Consider the following 15,830-nt stretch of genomic DNA (forward strand, 5'->3'; position numbering starts at 1 on the left):
GGGAGTGCTGCTCTCCAACACACACACACACACACACACACACACACACACACACACACACACACAAAAACAAACTAGGAAAATAAGTCCCAGGTTGCAAATAACCAGAATAATCCTTTATTCTCCAGCAGTTGAAACCAAATATGTTACACTAGGTAAATTATTTAAGTAATGCCATACTTTATTAAAAATCTTACAGTGGGCTGACAAGAATGCTGTTAAAAGTTATTCAGTTTCAGAAAACTAAACAGTATAAAAGGCTCCTATCACATCCATAACATACAGAACATAACCAGTTGCATTGGTTCTAGTGGACATCAAGAGTACAAATACTCAAGTTACAATGTACAACTCCAAGTCAAGAACTGATTTTAGAGTAAAAAAAAAAAATAAAAAAAAAATCCCTGCATCTTATACAGCATTAAAATCAGAATTTAAAAAAAATTTCCATTTACAGTGTATGTGCCACTGTAGCCAATTACATTGGCTAACATTAACAAGATAGATATAAAGAAAAAAAAATCTTTTTGCTTTTGTTTCTCTAGTTAGAATAAGAAAGGCTTCTCTAAATCTACATGTGTGCATTAAAATGAGTAGTAAAGTACTGTGCAGCAGCAGAACCGTCTCCAGGTTCCAGCAGCACTAGGAAGTTCTCCGCTCTGGTCTTCTCTCTGGACTCTACTCCAGCTCCTTCTGAATGCTGCGGTGGATAGATGGATAGTTCAGTTAAGGGTTTTCAAAGGAAATCAAAACAAATTCTAGGAGACTCTCCCAACTCCATGCTTAATGCAGTAGCACACACATTTTCCCCACACTGATTTGAAACTGTAAGCATATGATTTTTTACAACCATCCTAGGATTTTCTCCTCATGTCAGTTTTAGGGAGATGCTGAAGCAAAATATCCCAGGCTTTGCCGTTAAACTGTACATTGAAATTGAGGTAACGTACCTCGCCAGGTACTCGTGGACGTTGTCGTGGCCGTTGTAGCGGGCCAATCCCACCAGGATGCCGGTCGCACAGCGGCCCTCCTTCTTCCGACACAGACTGCAGTTACACATCCCTCTGCAGAGGGGACAACACCACATCTGGAGGGAGGAAAGAGAGATTAAATCATAATGCGGGTTACTAATTGCTTTTCTCCTCTCCGTAAGTGAACCCATATTGTGGTTGAAAGTCCCTACCACTCCAACATCTCGAAACAAGAAAACCGTGCCTTCACATTGTACTGGAGTTTAAAGCAGGCATCTAGTATGAAGGCAACCTTACATTTCACTTTACCAAGGACAGAAATTAAAGTGGTAAACTGTGAGATTCTTGTTTGTTTTTTTTGTTGGCAACATCTTTGGTGCCAAGTGATCATTGCTATGGTGTTTTTGCACTGCACTTCCAAGAGAATACTTTGCAATCAAACAGTTTACCGTTTACTGTTGCTGCTTCTAATAATGTAAAACACATCACTTCCTGTGCACCAGAGGATTTTTCCTACTGTTGTGCCAAAATTTGTACACCCTAAGGAAATTATCATGGGGAAAATGTGCTTAGTAGACTAAGTAGACTAAGTAGACTAATGTATAGTCTGACAACTTCCCTGTAGAATCAATAATTATTTTCTTCCCTGGCAAGCAAACAAGGTGAAGACACATTGCTGGGAGAAACACATAAAAAATGTGTTGATTTGTGGTGAAAAAAAATTGGCACAGCACCAGAAAACAGCTACCCAACACCTACTGAGTAGAAAGAAAAAAACAAAACAAAGAACAGAACAAAACAAAACAAAAAAAAGCAAAACTAAAATTGATTTATATGAAATTGTCACAGATTAGGCTACTTTAAGTTTTCACGCTGTCAATACCAGTGCTATATACCCCCAATATAATAATTTTGAATTATATGTCCTTCTTATAGAACTTTTGCTTTTAGTGAAAAGGACGTCACAAATAAAATGCATTGCTATCATCATAACTCATAGGCAAGCTGCTGTTTAAGGGGGGTTGCCAAGTGTTGCTTGCTTGCGTGTGTGTGTGTGTGTGTGTGTGTGTGTGTGTGTGTGTGTGTGTGTGTGTGTGTGTGTGTGTGTGTGTGAGAGAGAGAGACAACTGACCGGGTCAAGCAGCACGGTGTGTACATCTTCTCCGTAGCGGTTCTTCAGGCATGGCCCACAGAACTGACCTTTGACCCCCACACAAACACCACTGCGACACACCGTCTTGGTGTCCAGAGTCTTCTGCCTGCACTGGTGACATGAGCTGCCCTGGAACACACACACACACACACACACACACACACACACACACACACACACACACACACACACACACACACACACACACACACACACAGAATTAGTGTGCATAGTCTACTACTGTGAACAACTGTGCTATCCTGGCAAACTTGGACATACCCAGAGAGAACATAACCAACAGCATTAAAAAGGCCTGATGTGACTCACATTCTCCTTGTCCCAGATCTTGTCTTTGCTGCGGTAGGCGATGTTGTCCAGCTCTTCCTTGGTGATTTCATCCACCGACTTCACCACATACTGGTTCTTCTTGGACGTGTGGCTCTTCCTCTTTCTCCGGCCCCCCTCGACATGTTCCTCGTCCACCTGCCCAATCACAATTGCCAGATTGTAGGTACACATAGGGTGAGAAGGCATTATCCACAATTGCTAGGTAGCCCATAATTCTTTTTGCTTCATGCATAGGATCAGAATGGCCCTTTATCTCAGTATAGTTTTGTTTTATGTGATAAATTTGTTTTTTTTTTGGTGATTGTGTTTTTTGTGGTGAACAGCAAATTACCTCATTGAAAACACATTACAATTTTAATCTAATTTAATTAAAATCTGTCTAGAATGAATGTGTCAATGACCCTGAAATAGAAAATCTGATTTTCCCAAGGACACACAAATACATATACTGTGCATGAGAGTTGCTTGTCATTAGGTGTGTGTGTGTGTGTGTGTGTATAGACGTCTGTACACAGCATGAAGTGTGTTCAAATGCAGTGTGTGTATAATCTACCTCCACCAGTCTCCTGATGTCTACGGTCCTGGTGGCTCGACCTCTTCGGCCGGGCGACTCGCTCTTTTCCTCCACCGCAAAGTTCTCGGGTGGGCGGGCTTTACGGGACGGGTTCCTCCTCTCCGACCCCGCCTCTGGCTCAAACTTGCGTTTCCGTGGCGGCGCTTTTTCTGCCGTGCGCCTCTTCTTCTGCAGAGATGTGATGAGGACAGCGTTTGTGAAATCAGAACAACAACTTCGTTTCGGAAACAAATCAGGCTCTGTAACATTTGAATAGGAGATTGTGTGTTGGGGAAAAAAAAAAAACCCAACATAAAACAAAAAAATAAAAACACATCTATTGTTATTACTGAATTACTTCTTGCTAAATCAGTAGAAATCACATAGAAATAGAGATACTCCAGTAGTTAAGCCTTCCCTCAAATCTGGAACCACATGTATTCTAGGATTGAATCCCACCACAGCTTTTTCTCCTGTGTCTCCTACTCTGTCATCATTGCTATCATCCCTTTATTTTGAACAATGACCATAGCACAGCAGTGAAAATACAGTCTGATGCCACAGAGAGAATCTGTATGGCCGATCATTCTACACTATTTCCAGAAAAGTGTGAAGAGAGGAAACCATCCAGTACTGAGATGTGTCCCTGTAAGTGTGTATACTCACTGGAGGGGTGTTGGGGGGAGTCAGCTCAGCCATGGTGCTCAGGTCAGCGAACAGCTTGGCCAGCTGAAAGACAACACAGACGACCACAGTCAAACGAGGAATTTGACAGATCATGGTTTAGATTTGAGGTTAATTTTGTTATTAAAAAAAATGAGCTGACAAAGTGATCACAGATCATCTCTCAAGCTCTGGAAGCTTTATTAAGAAGTCAGAATATGGAGGGGCTACAAAATCCTAAAGTTGTTAGGGGTTCTTTCCATGGCTTTGTTCTCCTGGATGTTTTTGTCTCGCTTCCTCAGGCTCTGAGACAGGACCTCCTCTTCCTCTTCCTCCTTCTCCTCTTCTTCTTCTTCTTTCTCCTTCCGTTTCATCCTTTCACTGGTTCTCCTTGAAGGTGGAGCAGTTGTGACTGGCTTTTTGACTCTTTTCTCTGGGAGTTCCTGTTTTGGGGTGGAGAGCCTTTTGATGGGAAACCTGAGAAGCAAAATTAAGTGAGAAGTTTGGTTGGTTGGTCACTGGAGAAGCAAGCAAGAAATCCCATGAAACAGCCTCCTTGAAATATTGGTAGAGTTCGACTCTGCACTGAGGCAGACGTTATCCTAGGTCCTGTGTCCGCCAAACACCTTTTTTTAACGCTAGCAGTAATAAACAGATGCTCGGGTAAGTGCTAGGCCTAGTTGTTGCTCACGATGAGATTGTACTTAATGCGCAACACATTTGTGTTGCTGCAAACTGTGAACAGAGTTCTGCACAAGCATATGGAGGCTCAAACGTATGTAATGAAACTGATTAGACGTTATAGTTCGAATAATACAAAATTTATTGTTGTGGCAACTATGATGTACTGACAAAATGTTTTTGTCACAAAAAGCTGGCAAAAAAACAGGGCAAGACAACACTGGTTCTAGTTTACACATGCATTACAAACATTACATTACATTACATAAATCCACAGGATGTGACACCTTAATCAAAATGCACTGCAATGTTGTCTCAATTCAAATGAATCAACTTTGGTTGGAGAATGCACAACAGCACTTCTTTTCCATTAAAAATACCCAAGAAACTAATTCAGCGCTGTAAAGACTGATCTGGTGGAGTCTTCCCTACATCAGCATGCCCAGACAGAAACAGTGAGGGGAAAACACAGTTGAGTCATTCCCTTCAGTAGATTGAAACTAATTCACTAAACCTGCGTGCTAGACTGACCTAGAGATGAATCCTCGCACTCCCTCTCTCTCTCTCTCTCTCTCCCCCACACAGACACACACCCACACTCCTACCTCAAGGCCACACAAAGACTCCTCCTCTTGGGTGGCGGGGCCTCGTCGCCGTCAGAGTAGAAGCCTGTGTCCACGTCGCTGTCCTCCTCCGACTCCACCATCTGGAGAAGCCCAGCGAGAGAAAGCAGACAGGTTGTTGCTTTGGCTGCATCAGCATACACATTTACATCCAAAAATAGAGCCATCAGTAAACCTTTTGGACTGTAGTCTTCAGCCGTTTGCTGAACCTTCTCCTCTCCTCTTGTTCCTCCTCCTCCTCCTCCTCCTCATCACTGAAGCCCTCGAACTCCTCCTCCTCGCTGTCAGACTGGCTGAACAGATGAGCCAGCTCAGCAGTTATGAACTTGGACTTGAAACACGGGGCCTGTAGGCAGACAGTATATTGGTTATCACATTAAACCAGGTTTGATGGAAAGGAGGACACACAGACCTATTTTATGATTAAGGTTTTGGACTGGCAGTTTTAATTAGGCTAATAAACATTAAGCCAATTCTATTGATTATGGCAACAATGCTGTTTCACTATACAAGAATGGGAGGAATACATTGAATATGGAAACTTTTGCAGTGGGGGTGCTGTGGATGTCCTGTTTGCAGGTCAGGTCCAAGAAAGACCCAGTCCAAAATGTGGTTCATACATACAGAATATGCTTTCATATAAGGCCTAATCCAGAACTTCAGCCCTCAGACTGGAGGGTTTCTTTAATTCATTTTCACATTTTACAGCAGAGGGAGCACCATCCCAACCGTGGGCGTCCACGGCTGCTGAGTGAATACTGAGGGAACAATGAATCCGGTTCAGCTGTCCCACCCTGCAGCTTGCCAGAGTCACCAGAGTAAAGGCTGGCTGTCCTCTGAGTTTATCCTGAGAGGAGCAAACCCAAACCCAGGGGAAGTCCTTGTCACTATTTGGGCTAGTCAAGATCTCGGCTAGAGCTCAGGGGCTCGGTTGAGGGCAACAATGGTCGGAAAAGCGACTGAAAGCTCAGGCAATTCCATTTTATTTTTTGGGGTCCACGTTTATGACAACGGTCTATAGCCTCGATCTGAGAGTGAGCCCCTGAGCACTAGCGGAGATCTTCTCATTTGGGTGCTGAGCTGTAAGGAGAAATTTGGCTCAAGAGCCTTTCACAGACAAGACTGTCAATTTTAAGATCTTACAATCTTCAATAGGAAGTACAAGAGTTTTGTCTGATCCAGGCGACTTTACGGCTGAACATTCAGAAAGACCGCCCCCCACATGTCCCAGGTTCAACTCCATGTTTGTAAGCATCTGCTCTGCAATCCCTCCCAGCTCTAGGGGGGCTGCTCTGTAGCTGACCTCTGACCTCCCTGGAAGGAGGAAAGCTAAAGACATTTTCACTACAGGGATCAGTAAAGTAGTATTATTAGTATCATTACTATGGGGAGGCCTTTCAATGGAAAGGTCACAGGTTGGATCCCTACACCAGCTCCCTGAGCAAGACTCTGAACCTGTACTCGTTCACTCAAGGTAAGTCGCTCTGGATAAGAGCGTCACCTATTTGCTTAATGTTACATGTAAATGATCCCCCGAGGGTGTGACGAAGGTCACATGTAGCCAGGACCTCTGTGTGCCAAGACGGAAACCACGCAGGACATAATGAGTTTAAAATTATGTCTGGATCTCTGGACTGCAGCAAAATGGAGCTTGCTTAGTTGAGAAATGTAGCTCATTTAGGACCCGCTGCTAGCCCACAAGCTCAATTAGCTTCACAATGGAGCAGCTGAGCTCGGCCAAGCTAAAAAAAAACGGTAACGTTAGCTGTTAACAATGGTGCTCGTTTTGGGCATCTGGCAATGGACTTTTCTTCACCCCAAAAACTCACAGAAGAAGTAAAACTGCATTTATTTAACCACGCCACTCGGCCACTTACCTTTGATGTTAGGGTCATTTTTATCTCATTTGCACGGTTCGTTTCCTTTCAGCATAAAGTTTTGTCTTGCTGTATGAACGAATGAGTTGTGGTGGGTTTAAAAAACAACCGCCGCACAAGCCCATGACTGTAGAAGTAGGGGTGCAGTCTTTGATACACTTTTGTGTTGATTTGTTATTAAGTTCAGAAACTATTTTTTCTGCTTCAGGTAGCATCGTCAGGAATATATAAAGGTTTCGCTAACTTTCGCGAAGACCACACAAGGTGCATTGTTGTGATAACGAAGTTCCCCGGTGTGTCTATGAGCGGACTCTCGTCCCTGTCCCCCTGCACTCAGAATGGTACAGTCCGGGTTTCGCGCGAAAACAGCAAGTGGGCGTGACCATGCTGCAGGGTCCAAGGTATAGTAACAAGTGATTGATTGCCTTCATCTCCTGTTTGTAGGCTGTATTGTAAAAAACAAAAACAAAAAACGGCTGTTTAGTCAGAGGTTTTATCATTTGCAGAGGCCTGAGGGATTGGATTTTGAGTTAGGCCAGTGTTTCCCAAAGTGGGGTCCCTGGACGTCCAAGGGTCCTTGATGGGGTCTTCTGGAGGTTTCATTTTACTATTTCTTTTTTCACTCAGTAGAAGTTAGCACAATGAGAGATTGTTTAAGGATGGCTGTTTGGATGATAGGTTTCATTCTCTAAATCATTATTTACTTACAGTACAGAGAGTTATTCAGTTCTATACTAAATCATACTGTATATTACAACAAAAGTATCCACCATTAGGCTTTTTTTCGGGACAAAATCTTCCCAAATTAGGGTCTGTGAATATGGATCAATTTGGGGGGTCATTCAAATGAAAAAAGCTTAGGAACCCCTGATTTAGGTAACATTTAGGTGTCATTCATATATGGAGGACCGGAACTGCCAAAATCAAAAATAAATAAATAAATGACTCAATAAATAAATAAATTCCCCTATTTATTTATATTTCTGTTTTAATTTGCTTCTGTATTTATTTACCTTTGTATTAATTCCCCTATTTATTTATACTTCTGTTTTAATTTGCTTCTGTATTTATTTACCTTTGTATTAATTCCCCTATTTATTTATACTTCTGTTTTAATTTGCTTCTGTATTTATTTACCTTTGTATTAATTCCCCTATTTATTTATACTTCTGTTTTAATTTGCTTCTGTATTTATTTCTCCAAACGTATTAATTTCTGTGTTCTATTTTTACATTTACATTTCTTTATGCGCTTCTGCTTCATTAGGCAAATGAGGGGGCTGTGTCTCATGGGGTCAACTTTTCGCCTATTGGTTGATCGACATCAGAGTGCCTAGATCGACTATACATGCCTTGCTCCCACACCGGTGGCCAGGCTCACTCACTACAGAAATGGCTACCTCCAGTCAGGAGATCGCTAGAGAAAGGAAAGTTTTTTGCTTGCGGGTTTGTCTATCGGTGACATTGCAAGGCTTTTTGGGGTTGGTGAAAGAACAATTCACCGTCGGATGGCAGAGTATGGCATAAGGTGAGTGTGCATGTGAGGTCTCGGGGTGGATTGCTGTTGCGGTAAGTTACAGGATTTTATGTATTTGTCTGTAAGAATTTAAAATTATAGCAACTGGTGTTACACTGAAATCTGTGTGCCGTCAAAACGTGTCCGCTAATGTAGCATGAGAATGAGAAATGGATACGGTAGTTTATGGTATTTCAGTCCAATTAGCATCGGGTAACGTTAGCGATTTAGCTCCAGTCCCAATGAGAAAGTGTTTGATGTGGGCCTGTGAATACGAGGAAGCTTGTTGGCCACAACGACAACAGTTAGCAATCGTCTAGTTAACCAGGTCCCGAAAGGACAAACCTACTATGATCGAGGTTAGGGGCTAAGTTAGTGCCGTTAGTGGCATGCTAATCTAGCGTTAGCGTTAGCTAAGTTTAGCTCCTCTGGCTCACTTTGCGGACACATCTCTAACGTGGCAAAAGTCGAACAGTACTTTGTTTATCGGGGACTCTGCTCACCGCAAACATTTTACTTCTAACGCCAAATGAATGGAAGGGAGTTACTGGCTGATGAGATGTAACATTTCATGTTCTGTCTTTGCACCTAGTCTGGTAACTCTAGTCTTGTAATCAGCTGGGGTTGTGGCAAAAAATAACTAGAAAACCTGAACAACGAGACTACAATAAACGCTACCTTTCTCGAGGTTGTAATGTCCTATTTTTTCTTGAGACTGTGTTTAGAATCAACTACATAGTAATTATTGAGGCTGTAGTTTGTGGTAATGTTACTGGATTGCAGTATATTGTAAGGCGTAGGTATTACTCATGATGCAATATCCTAAAAAATATTTGAGATAATTGGTTGCATTAAACATTGCTATTCCCTGCTATGAGGCCAGCACATCTCAGACAGTCATTAAATAAATATACAAATGTTATAACAAAGTATAAACTATAGTATAAAATAATTTATGAATCAGAATTGCACATTTTGCTACATACCAATGTATATTCTTTTGTAATGGAACAACTGATGACTTCTGTGTTTCTGTTACTCCACAGATTACATCGATGAGTTGATGGACCTCATCTTTGATCACGTCTTCCAGGACCCTGCACCTTATGTGAGCCAGGTTTTGAAGATCCCCATCCCAGAAGACCCGTGCGCCCAGTCTGACAGGCCATCATTGCAGCCACGTGTCTCGGTTCAATCAAGAGGCAGTCTGAACCCAACGTAGCTGGCAGCATCAGGGAGCTCACAGCATATGCACAGCACCACACACACTGGTATCACTACTCTGACCTTGCGACCTAGAAAGCCCCAGCACTAGCTGACAAAGGATCTGTAGGCTAGACACTGAGAAGAGGGTACACATACCGTCAATATAGTTCATTTGAATACTTAGTCTCTTCTTTTGTTGTTTTGGTTATCTGGCATGAGGTCAGGTTGTAGTTGGGTGTTTTCCACGAATACATAACAGATAACTAAAAACATCAAATTATAAATCATTTTGGTCATTGATACTGCACTACTTTACTACACTGCAATAACTGCTACAGTGGAACACTCCCCTGTGTAAACTCACAGATGTAGATTTTGTAACATAACAGCACTCCATTATGGTCCTGCATAAGCAGTGTTATGTTTTTACATGTGCCTTTTTTATGCTTTTTCTAAAATAAAATAATTGTATTCTGTATGAACAGTCAGTGTTGTGGTTACTTATTGGTTTCACATTTACTTTACATGGGTGTGTAAAGGGAAAAACGTATATAATCCCACACACAGTGTCTACACTTATATGGTGCTTTATTACATTTCAATGACTTAAATGTAATAAAGCACCATGCAAGTGTAGACAGTGTGTGGGATTATATTACTTATTCAGTAACCTTTGTCCTATGCCCCTGTCACTAAAAGACTTTTAAGTGTGCTGAAGTTTTTTCTACATGGATGTGTAATAAAGTATAACAACACAGTTATTTTACTCAAATTTATTGTCATGTAAAGTATTATCCAAAGTCACATGTTCAAATCAATTCATGCACAGAATGCATAAAAGAAACTTAGAAGAAGAAACTATACCTCTAAGCTGTAAGGGCCCATAGTCTGCTTTATAAGTGTTCATTGCATTCTGTAGTGAGAACACATTCAAACATACAGGCTGCAGACCAGGATGATCCACCATGCATGTAGGTGGATCCTGAAGCTGATTCATTCTTCTGGTAACCTAAGGAATGAGAAAGGGTAACTTATTGAATTTTGCAAGCTTTATAGGAACATTACACTGATAATTACGTTTATCTATATTATATGTTTATTATTTAGCACAGACAATTTAGAGTAGATGTGAGTACTGTACAAACTAATGTACAGGACAAAGAAAGGTGTCAACTCTAAAAGAGGTAAGATGTTATGTACAGGGGGAATGACCAGCAGGCCTCCATGAGATGCAATGGTTGAATATTACAGCTATAGTTCTAAAACTGTTGAACTAGCGTTATAGCTGAATAACACTGGCATAAATTACGACAGTCATATGTCCAAATGGTAGAAAGCATGGGGCATAACCATATGTTTGCCGGTGTCGTGACTATATTTGTATCCCCTGAAGAGGATTTCTTCTTTCGCACACATCACACATCAATTTGATGTATTTGAACGTAATAACTACATAATGTCTGGTGTGTATCGCTAGCCAGTATAACGGCAATTGTAAGACACTTCATGGAATAAAATTACAGCAGCTATCCAAGTAACGTTAGCCAGCGAAAAGCTGCCGACACCTACTGTGTTGACTAGACAGCCTCAAACCACCGGCACCAGTGAACGTCAGGCTAAAAATGAATCAAACAAACCATAAGGTACAGTTACCATGCGAGACACTCCAGCAGGTGAAGTTAGATATCGTTTTTATGGGATACAAATTTGTCCACTATGGCTATCCAGAAATACCACATAGCTGACGCAACCACATACACATGCACGGTGAGAAAGTACGAACAACACACTGAAATTTCAACCTACCATTCTGAGACATCCTGCTGTAACCTGTCTGTAAAACTTCGGCAGTTGCCATGTTGGTTAACACTTCTCTTTCCTAGCCTGGCCACCTGCTGGCCACCAGTGTGGGAGCAAGGCATGTATAGTCGATCTAGGCACTCTGATGTCGATCAACCAATAGGCGAAAAGTTGACCCCATGAGACACAGCCCCCTCATTTGCATAATGAAGCAGAAACGCATAAAGAAATGTAAATGTAAAAATAGAACACAGAAATAAATACCTTTGGGGAAATAAATCGGGGGAAAATGCAAAGGGAAAATATAACACAGACATAAATACAGAAATAAATAAAATGAAAAGAATTAATAAATAAAATGGAAAATTAAATGGGAAAGTAAATAAATAGGGGAATTTGGTGCATTTAATGGCATATTTATTTATTTATTGAGTCATTTATTTATTTCTTTATTTATTTTTGATTTTGGCAGTTACGGTCCTCCATATTCACATAACATTAGTTACATAGTTATATAGTTGCCCTGGTTGGAAATAGGTGGTAAGCTACTGAATCTTCAGTTATAGAACAGCCTACTTCTTTCTGTTTGTGGTGTTTCTTTATCATTATTGTCATCACTTTACCAGGCTGACACTGACACAACACCTGCATCGTACCAAGCTTGGCTGTTTATCTCTCCTCTGTCATTTTCTCCTTTATCCTCCACTGTTGTTTAGTTGTCACTGGCCTGCTGAGTAAAACGCTTGTTGCGATGACAGCAAAATGATAGGGGTTAACGGCATCAGGAAACCATATCGATGCACCCGGGGCTCGACCCCCCTCCCACTCCTACACACACACACACACACACACACACACATTTATACACACACACACATACACACACCACGCACATAGCAGGGAGTGCTTTTACTTTGCTGTCACAGTTCATGCCAACTGAAATCAGCTTAGATGAGACCAGAGGCAGCTGTTTTCACATTGTAAAGCTGTGCCCTTTCTGTTTCCCCCTCCCCTGCTACCACCAAATTGGTTGGCTTAGAGTACACAATTAGCCTTTCAAACTGTCTCCTCTTCTCCCTCACTCCCTCTTTCTCTCCTTCCCTCTCTTTCCCTCTCCCACAATAATATGCCCACTTCTCCAGGCTTTTTGCTCAAAGAGGCCTCCTCTAATTGGATTTGACCCTCGTTCCTTGAGGCATTTCAGACATGATACATTTGAACTATATTATACCCCTGTCAAGAGTGCAATCATTCTGCATTAATCAGCACTACAGGGAAGGATTCAGTGAACTTTGCTGTCATCGCTCAAATTCAAATCCATCACCTCTCAACGACTCTAAAGCCAAATGAAATTGTTAAAGACTGTAAATAATTTTGGGAAACGTGAGAAGATTTACCCTAATAAATCAATTTTGTTTTTTCAGGGAATCGACCTTCAGGCCAAGTGTTTTATAACATATCTCCTTACAGTTTTTTTCACAGCCCATTGTTTCCCCTCTTAGCTGAGAGCCACTATAAAGTCAAAGTCAAAAACATTTCCTGCTCTTGTCTGAAACGCAGTGACAAAACAAAAGCAGCCGCCCCATGCGACAAGAAAACACCACCATGCTCCCCTTTTCCCACTCATTCCCTCCATGCCTGTCCCTGTCCCAAATCCTCCTCAAGCTTGCTTCACTCTTCTGCTACGTCTGTTTTCCCCTCTTGTCCTCTCCCCATACCTCACTGTCGCACCTGGATGTGACAGACCTTTTTTTCTCACTTGTCAGAAAACAAAAGATATCCTGCACACACCATATCTTTTGTATGTTTCCCTTCACAACTTGATCATCTTATCATGAGTATTTTGGGCTGTTTCCAGGTATTTCCCCAAGCAACCTACTGGGCTGCAGAGATGTGGTCAGTGATGTGGTTTCTCCCGCTGTCACTTGAGTGAGATGGGGTTTCTATAGGCTGTGACGGGTTGTCAGGTGTCACAGGCCGATGTAAGGCTGCTGTTGTTTCATCTCAAAGGAAGAGGAGGTGGGTTTTGTGATATATTTGGGATGTTATGTTGTGGAAATGTCACACTCATCACCAATCATGTCAACTAAAAAGTAAATGTGGACTTAGGATCAGAGGTTTTCAAGTACCGTATATATACTTCAGAAACAGGACAATGGACTGCACAGAAACCTTCATGTTGCTGTAACTCACAGTAGTCTGAGGTTATATCAGAATTTAGTACATGTATATGAATAGAGTACGGTATGTGTGAAGTTATGTGTAAACAAAAGTCCACTTGAATAGATACACATTATGTTGGATAGGTGATAGGTGTAACCTTGTGGTTACATAAAATCAGCAGCTGCAGCTGTGCCATTCACATGTTTATCTGGCAAAACACACACACACACACACACACACACACACACACAGTATTTAGACAGACAGAGTAGACAAGCTGAAACATTTTTAATTTCTAAGCCTACAAATAGCTGTCCTTGGGATGGGGTCATGATTGTTTACAGTGTACGACTATAATGCAAATTCTGTCAATGGTACAATTTGGTTTTTGCTCAGTGAAAAGAGAAAAGAGAAGAAATATTCCCTAGGACCCACCATTAGAGTTAACTGTGGGTAATATAAAGAAGTTGTGGGTGCTGTGGGTAATATAAAGAAGTTACAAATTGTACAAAACAGAGCAGTGCGTATTGCGTTTCATTGCAAATACAGAACGAACGTTGTTGCAATGTACAAATGTCTCCTGGTTATATGTTAAAAACAGATTACTTTATTCATTACTTGTATTTATAAGAAATATCTCTGTTACTAAGATTCAATTTATTTTATACAAGAACTTATCTTTCAGCTCAGATAGACATGATTATTCTACCAGACATGCTATAGGAGGGAATTTTACATTACCGAAGGCGAGAACAAAGTCAGTCCAACGAATGGTTTTGTTTAGAGCTATGAAGGAATGAAATTTACTCCCTAGACATATCACACAAGAATATAGTCAAATTTGTTTTAAAAGACTTTTAAAAGAACATCTCTTGAATAGAAATTCTGAACAGATGTAAGGTAAGCCCTAATGGGATGTGTGCTGAATAAACCTGTAGGGATCTAAAAATGTCAACAATCCAGTGGCACCACAAAATATTTGCACTCTGAAGTTTATTAACTGAGCTTTGTGAAAGTTGAGATGTCTATATGTGTATACGTGTCTACTAAGAATGAGTCTTTAAGGTGAATTATAAAAAAAAAAAAAGGGGCGGGGGGGGGATAAAGTGTTGTTATGCCTGATCTCTTTTGGTATATACTGTATGTCTGCACTTTGCTATCCTTGAATAAATTTTTTTTTAAAAAAAGGTGAATTATTAATTATTTTTATTCTAGGAGCTTGTCTTATGTGTGTTCTAGAGGTCGTCCTGTGTATTGTGTAATGTTTTGTTGGTTGTATTGTCACAGTGTATTGGTGTATGTTCAATGTATATATTAGTTTCTAGTGGTCATCCTGACTACTCTGTAATATTATATTTTATTTGGTTGTACTGTCACAATGTAAAGTTTTGAGTGGACCCCAGGAAGAATAGCTGTTGAGATGCAGCAGCTAATGGGGATGCAAATAAACAAACAAACAAACAAACTGTCCAACGTTGATGAAAATGAAGGTCACTGACATTAATGTCGACTGTATACTTGTATCTTTATTATGGAGGCCAAATGCATTTCAACAGAGCAACAGGTTGAAAGTCAGCTGGTAGACACAGTCGTTACAGTTGCTAAGGACAGACTGTGCGAGATACACAAACAAAAGGTAAAGTCTCATGACAGAGCCAGTCATTCCATCTCGAATCTGCATCATAGTTTGTATGCACACAATGCTCAACTCCACTTGCGTTGTCTGGCTGGTCTGGGTTCCACAGGCCAAAGTTCACCTCGGACCCGTCGGACCACATCCATGCTCCTTCCTTCTGGGTGTCGCTGAGTCCGATCCAGGTGCGCCCCTCGGCAGGGTCAAAGTTCTTGATCAGGGATTTGACAAAGCTGCAGTCATCTGCACTGTGGAAAGACACCAGGTTGGCCCTTTGAGACACGCAGTAGAGCTCCGCATCGGCCCAGGTCATACGCGTGGCGATGTATTTGTAACAGCGGCCGTTGAAGCTGTACCAGAACATGGGACAGGAGCCGCGCTCGAGCTTCACTTCACGGTCAGCTGAGGGAGACACGGCACCCAGAGCCAGACCGAGACAGCACAGGAGCAAAAGCATGCTGGTCTGAGCGTTTCTCTCTGGAGTCACTGGAGCAGGACGGGGTGGTGATGTGTTTGTTGGAGCTGGTCTGCACCTTTGGGTGGGACTGGAAGCCTTGCAGAGAGGGGTGACAGGCTGCTCTCCTTTTATCTGCTTTTATCTTTGGAGAGGGTGTCTGCGCTGCTGGCATAATATTATTGGTCAT

General features: G+C 41.6%; 2 protein-coding genes across 2 annotated transcripts; both read right to left on the reverse strand.

Moving 5' to 3' along the window:
* Window positions 1-131: 131 nt before the first annotated feature.
* cdca7b (cell division cycle associated 7b) lies at window positions 132-6,947 on the reverse strand. The gene is made up of 10 exons (XM_071920187.2): window positions 6,870-6,947; window positions 5,168-5,338; window positions 4,975-5,075; window positions 3,949-4,165; window positions 3,692-3,754; window positions 3,026-3,214; window positions 2,452-2,607; window positions 2,104-2,253; window positions 951-1,087; window positions 132-700 (listed from the first exon to the last, which is right to left on the reverse strand). The coding sequence occupies exons 1-10, from the start codon at window positions 6,885-6,887 to the stop codon at window positions 679-681; spliced, it is 1,224 nt and encodes a 407-aa protein (XP_071776288.2). The 5' UTR covers window positions 6,888-6,947; the 3' UTR covers window positions 132-678.
* Window positions 6,948-15,081: 8,134 nt separating this feature from the next.
* Window positions 15,082-15,793, reverse strand: LOC139927839 (lactose-binding lectin l-2-like). Its single transcript, XM_071920121.2, has one exon. It carries the CDS (start codon window positions 15,641-15,643, stop codon window positions 15,155-15,157), a length of 489 nt encoding a protein of 162 aa, XP_071776222.1. The 5' UTR covers window positions 15,644-15,793; the 3' UTR covers window positions 15,082-15,154.
* Between the last annotated feature and the right edge of the window lie 37 nt (window positions 15,794-15,830).

Source organism: Centroberyx gerrardi, chromosome 19, assembly GCF_048128805.1.
Source record: "Centroberyx gerrardi isolate f3 chromosome 19, fCenGer3.hap1.cur.20231027, whole genome shotgun sequence".
NCBI lineage: Eukaryota > Metazoa > Chordata > Actinopteri > Beryciformes > Berycidae > Centroberyx > Centroberyx gerrardi.

What these genes read in the sequence shown, in the direction of transcription:
- cdca7b (XM_071920187.2), bottom strand. An exon ending in TGAAGACTACAGTCCAAAAG is followed by an intron (nt 5,076 to 5,167) that starts GTTTACTGATGG and finishes GGGCTTCTCCAG; the next exon opens with ATGGTGGAGTCGGAGGAGGA. An exon ending in ACATCAGGAGACTGGTGGAG is followed by an intron (nt 2,608 to 3,025) that starts GTAGATTATACA and finishes GTGATTGGGCAG; the next exon opens with GTGGACGAGGAACATGTCGA.
- LOC139927839 (XM_071920121.2), bottom strand. Translation starts at nt 15,643, where the DNA reads ATGCTTTTGCTCCTGTGCTGTCTCGGTCTGGCTCTGGGTGCCGTGTCT.